General features: G+C 33.7%; 1 protein-coding gene across 2 annotated transcripts; it reads right to left on the reverse strand.

Moving 5' to 3' along the window:
• Positions 1 to 2,186: 2,186 nt before the first annotated feature.
• On the reverse strand, positions 2,187 to 5,687 carry LOC102610169 (uncharacterized). 2 transcript variants are annotated; one of them, XM_015529667.3, is made up of 7 exons: positions 5,526 to 5,687; positions 5,211 to 5,308; positions 4,397 to 4,555; positions 4,123 to 4,167; positions 3,426 to 3,686; positions 2,585 to 3,256; positions 2,187 to 2,495 (listed from the first exon to the last, which is right to left on the reverse strand). In XM_015529667.3, the coding sequence occupies exons 2-7, from the start codon at positions 5,295 to 5,297 to the stop codon at positions 2,409 to 2,411; spliced, it is 1,311 nt and encodes a 436-aa protein (XP_015385153.2). In that variant the 5' UTR covers positions 5,298 to 5,308; positions 5,526 to 5,687; the 3' UTR covers positions 2,187 to 2,408. The 2 variants fall into 2 exon arrangements, with proteins under 2 accessions (XP_015385153.2, XP_006476385.2); XM_006476322.4 differs by lacking the exon at positions 4,123 to 4,167 and having other exon boundaries at positions 5,526 to 5,686.
• Positions 5,688 to 6,383: the final 696 nt, after the last annotated feature.

Here is a 6,383-nt window from a genome sequence, read left to right on the forward strand (position 1 = left end):
AAAAAGTGAGCTAATGCCCATAACACGGTTTAATACTGTTATTTTCTTTTACTTTTTTTTTTTTAATTTTTATATAACTCGTCGCATTAGAAAACAAAATTAAGAGATTTTGCTTAAACTAAGGTAATTAAACTTATAGATATCATCAAATTAAGATGGTAAAATCTTTTGTGTTAAAAAAATTTAGGGTTCAAACCCTATTCACATGGAGGCCAAAAAAAATTAAGTTACAATTAAATTAAATTAAAAAAATGACTGCACTTGACTAATAATTGTCTATAAAGTGGTTGATGAAACTTTATTTCTTTAACATTTTAAGATTGACTCTATGACTAGTATGTTTTACCGGGTCTATGTGACGGTATCGAATTTATTAAAATCGATCTTATGTGGGTTTACTTTGTCAACAACAAGAGCTTCTGGTTATTATCTACCTTTTGCTAGTTTTTAATTGCAAATTCAAAAGCAAAGAAAATGTATAGGAAAACAAGACGAAACTTTCCATTAACTCTCTTTAATCACGACCACTACAGTCTACAGTCAAACGCCTTTATATGAAAGTGAATTTCATTAATCTAATTAGTTTCTTCATTACTTTCCTATTTGAATAGTTTATTTGAAGAGTGGAGTTAATATGACAAGTAATTTACACGTAGTTTCTATTTGAAAAGATTATTCATTATTATTTAATGAATAGTTAGACAAATAGTAAATGACAAGTAATTTAGTCATAACTGCAAATCAATATTACTACCGGTTCATGTCTTTCTCTAGCTAACAAAGGTTCTTTTCACCGTTCCCTCACGGTACTACTTCGCTATCGGTCGTCCAGGAGTATTTAGCCTAACAATTAACAGTACAACTTTAATGGAAAAAGCCGAAAATCAAGTAGTTGAATTTTGTCGTTTTTGAAGATGATTTCGTATAGAATACTAGAGCCATATCTCACATAAGAAATGGTGATTCAAATTTAAATGTTTAAATCTTTAGAACATCACCATAACACTCTTTAAATAAATTTTATTATTTATTTAAAAAATAGTATTAACAAAAAGAATTTTAAAAAATTCTCTAAATAAGTTTCTTTAAAAAACTGTCATGAGCAAACTCTTCAAAAATTTTAATTTATTATTATATTATTTTTTATTTAATTATTCTTGATGAGAGAGAAGTGTTATAATTATAATTATTTTAATAAAAAAAAATTAATTAAAGTAACACAAACTTATTTTTTTATTGAAGAATTTTACTAGTGATGCTCTTACATCTGTTGATACAGAAAATTTTGAAGAAAAGAACAAAAGAGAGAAGCATTCTGGACTTTTCTAATTAAATAACCAAACTTGGGTTTAATTAAGAAACCCTGGACAAGTTAAGTTTAATTAATTCGCTATGATTCTGTTGATTTTCTTCCCCACGCCACGTGGTCAGCACAGTGTGTGAACATGAATATGCGAGAAGACTTTAGCCTCGAGGTTTGATTTGTCAACAGCCATCAGCTGAGGATGGAACATGAATATGCGAGAAGACTAATCTCTGCTCTGCGAGGTGACTTCCTTCAACTGCTCTCTTAATCTCCACTTTGGAACAGTAATGATGGAATTACGATCGTATCATTTTCCTATTTTTTTCAACTTCATGAGTTCCATCAGTCTTGCATTTGTTAAGACTAGTACCAAATCGCCTGTTTTCTCAGGATTTTGACGATTCGTAATGGGACTTTTACCTTTTCACAATTTTTGATTTAGAATTGCAAACCCCCCACGCCCATGGGCCATGGTCAATTAATTTTCTTCGTCACATGAGGTGAGGGAGTAAAGGAGTTTATGATGAGGTAAGATTGATCTAATCATGATGCTCTTTCATCCACTCAAGTTCTTTAGAACGATAGATCGATTGCATTTGGTTCACAAAGAAACGGTTTCAGAATTGAACATTCAAGAAAACATCGTTTTCATTAATCGGTGAAGCAATAAGTCACCCGACAGTCCCCGAAGTTTAGGTAGATCAATGACTTATTTTTATTTAATTCAAACAAAATCAACTGTAGAGACACATGAAAACAGCCTACACAAATTATTGTTGTTGTTGTTGTTATTATTATTGTTGTTGTTGTTTTTGTTCATATCTATTATTTTGTAACGGCAGAAGAAATTTACCTACTCCAAAGAAAGAGTCTGCATCAGTTTGGAAAATGAAAAAAGACGGCATCAAGGCAGCTAATAAACACAAAATTCTACATATCGAAGCAGTTGGTACTTAGATAATTTAAACCTAAAAAAGTTAAAACAGTCTGAAACCAGAATGCTTTTATCAGTTCCAAAAGCAACCACACATGAGGTTTAAGTTGACGCATGCAACACAACTGCAGTTTAAAAAAAAAAAAAAAAAGAAACCTTCAAAGAGTTTCACTCACGCCTACGCTTCTTTGCAAGATTCTCAAAAATCTGATGAACATCATCAGATGTGATTGCTTTTGATGGGTCAAATGATTGCTGCAAAATGAAAATTTCTACAATCATAACCGTAATTAACTAGTGGTACAAAGAAAAAGATAATTTATGTCAAGTTACTGAAAACATACCAGGAAGTTATGAAATTCATCCTTCATGTCTGCAATCCCATTCAGAATCTCCATTTTCTCCACATGACCAAGTTTGTTCAAAAAAGTTAACTCAGCACCCTCTTGTTGCTGCAGCTTTTCTTCCCTCTTTTGCTTTGCTGTTCTTTCATACTCTGCTATTGAGTCCTCCTCATCAATAAGATAAGGAACACGCTTTTGCTCGTACATACTTAAGCATTTTTTGCATCTACAGAGAGTAGCCCTCCAATTTTTGGAAAGGAATAGGGGTTTAGTTAGTGAAATAGAGCCATCAACCACTATATTATCTCCAAAAAGACAAGCAATATGCGCACCACCATCATTCATGCATTGAACTAAATCAAAAATTTTCTTGGAACTTTCTCCAGTAACACCCTTCCCACCAGTCACAGATTCAGCACTAGTATTAGCAATTGCATTATCTTCTCTAGGGGAACCATTAGAACAAATACCATTTTCAAGCTTTCCAGAACCACCAGCTGAAGGGATCTCTTCCAATACATCTTTATCCTTGTTAGTATTACAACCAGCATTTCGTCGCAACCCAGCTGCCCATATGGTTTGAGGATATGTGCTCAGAAAAGAACAAACTGCCGAGCATGCCTTGCATATGAAATCCTCATACACTGGCTCTCCTTCATCATCTCTTGGAATCTGATGCAGAAGTGAAAGAATGAGTAAGATTACAATGATATTACAAGATTTAGTAAACAAAGAATTATGCAATTTTTAAGGAAACCTGACAAGAAATCATAGGCTACCAGAAGAAGGGGCAGGGGGGTAGGGAAAGCAAATTCACCACAATCCAAGTAAAACTGCCAACCTCATCAGACGGCTCGAGACCAATATGCTCCTCGTGAAACCAGTCCTCACAGATACAGCATTGTATCATCTCAACTTGTTCTTCAACATCTGGATCAGGATAGGGGCGGTTGCAAGTACAGTATACACCTTTAAAGTTATGATTATATGAATTCTCAGCATTTTCTACATCTTTACTGGGGAAAAGTTTGCAGAAGAACTCCCCAAACTTTGAATTTCCACAATCACACCTAAAATTTCTCTTGGTCCACAGCTCCACGATCTTGTTGATGCACAATAATGAAAGGCAATTAGATAGAAGCTAATATTCACTTTAAAAAAGAAAAGGCAGGAATACGCAACATAATAGACATCATTCCTTTTGATAATCATGCAGAAAATGCAATTTAAAGCATCTACATAACATCAACAAGTGAAAATGGCTGAACACCATGGTTTGATATTTTACAATAAAAATATGAATCAAAGATTAAGAACAAAAACAAAAATGGATTAAGACTCTGTAACAAAGTGAAAGAAAAGCAGTTAAAGAGATAAAGGTGCTACAAATGTTCTAGTTCAGACACACTCCAGGCCAGCAGGCTCACAGGATCAGGGTAAGAGAAAGACTAAAATCAAACACCATAATTAATAAAACCCATTATAGCCCCTTGGTGTATTTTCAATCGAATACTCAGAAGCAAGGTATAGCCACCAACCTTGCATACAGATGAGCTCATAACAACACAATGCCACCACCAACTCTGAAACACAACTTGGAAAACAATACAACAACACCAGATTTAAACACAAGCTGAAAGACCCCAATTTGCAGACTGTAGGAAAGACAAATAAAAGCTACCAAGTTTTATCAGCACATTTTTAACGCAAGCCTTGAGAATTTCCGGGCCAACAGCATTTCATTTCAATGTTAAGCCATGAACCATCTACAACCAAATCTTCAATACTGTAAAGAATATCCAAAGAAAATACCTCGTGTCCATCATGGCAAGTCAATGAGCATGCTGTGCATACTCCAGCATTTCCTTCTGGGGCACAACTAAGGCATGAGAAAATAGCTTGTCTCTTCATATAACCTTTACTATAGGTACATTCCTTGCCCTCATCTCCACCCAAAACCAAATCTGCCTCCTTAACATAATGAATTGCACAACACCCAGAAATTAGCCAATAGAAGTTCAAGAACAGGGACAAATTCATTTAAGTAACAAATAAATCAGATATTACAATTATTCAGCAATTGTATCAATGCAATCTAGAAAGAATTCAAGAGATGAAGCTGGATTAAAAGCATTAGGAAACAAAAGGTTAAATTACTAGATTTGTAGGTTTAGAATACCAGTCTGCCATACAAATTTCATCAAGGACTCCCCTCAAGCAAAGTGAAAAGACTGAGAGCAGTGTATTGTGTATCAATTCACATTCCATACAACCCATTCAGAAGATTATAGAACATATTTTCCACCTTCAAACTCACCCTTATCTCTAATGTGTGCCAGGTTTCTACCTAAGGCCTCTTCTACAACCTCAAGAGACCTCAACAACTGACATCACAATCATTTATCAATCTTGACACACCACATGTAATAAAAAAGACTAACCCATGAATATAGTTCATTTAAACAGGGTTAGGAAGCATGGCATCATAGCTTCATAATCAAATCAAGTAGAATTAAGAAATGTAAGCCCTACTTTCTTTTCTTTTCCTTTTTTTTTGGGGGGGCAAAAGCAACAGTATGCATGATATTCCTCGATTGTCCTGCAAAAATTATAGTTAGGGATTTACCAGCTCCTTCTCTTCGACATCGTTAAGGTACTCGTTAATTGAAATGGTTTGCTCTGCCTCCACGTCGTCATCAAGCTCGCCAGACATTTTCCAAAAACCTGTTCATAAATAATTAAATAAACAATTTTGCAAACAAGCCTAGCCTACTTCCCAAAATTCAATCACACAAAAGCCAAGCATCAGTGAACTCTTTTAAATTAAAGATCTATTTAAAAAAAAGGGTAAAGATGATAAATAAAAAATAAAAGAGACAAACAAGGAAACCCTAAAATTTATGAAGACAAAGGAACAAATTCCAGATGAGTTACCACTTACCTGTGATGGTTATCAAAACCCTTCAGGGATTTTAAATGTTAATTTGATTACAGAGAGAGAGAGAGAGAGAGAGAGAGTGTATTTGTGTGAATGTGTGCGATTGGGCTTTATTTGTGAACTAAGGACTATACGGACATTTTCCCGCCACTATATGTCCCAAACTACGAAGATTTTTTTTCCGATTCCCTCCCTTTTTATTCTTTATTCTTTATTTTTTGGTTTCTTCCATCTGTTGTGAATTAAAATTTGTGTTATGTTTCTTGCAACTAAAAAATGTCACTAAATTGCCAAAAGAAAAATTAGAATAAAAATCCATGCACTTGTTAAGATCCATTTCTTAATGAGTAATAATATAGTTATAAATTTTTGTATAAATTTATTTTGTACAAACTGATTTAACATTATAAAATTGATTGAATTAAATATTTTTGGGCCCACATGATTTATTTTTATTCAACTAATAAATTAATATCAAATCAAGTTATACAAGATAAATTTATTGTACAAAAATTTATAGCTATATCATCACTCTTTCTTAATTATTACTAGCTAAACAAGCATAGTTCTTGATGAAAAATGCATAACATTGCCGAATCATTTGCGTTTGGGCTGTTGTATGTTTTGAATGTGAAAGAAGAGCTCTAGGAAAATAAGTAGTGATGATAAGACAAAACTATGGTGCAATTATGGTACCATACCGTAGTTACACCTAGTCATTGTATCCAGTTGCACACATGTACTATAGTTGGATCCAATGGCTAAGTGCAGCTATGGTATGGTACCACAGTTGCACCATAACTGGACTCGTGATGTTACTAGTCTTGCCACTTTAATGAATTTATGAATTAACTACATAAT

Source organism: Citrus sinensis, chromosome 3, assembly GCF_022201045.2.
Source record: "Citrus sinensis cultivar Valencia sweet orange chromosome 3, DVS_A1.0, whole genome shotgun sequence".
NCBI lineage: Eukaryota > Viridiplantae > Streptophyta > Magnoliopsida > Sapindales > Rutaceae > Citrus > Citrus sinensis.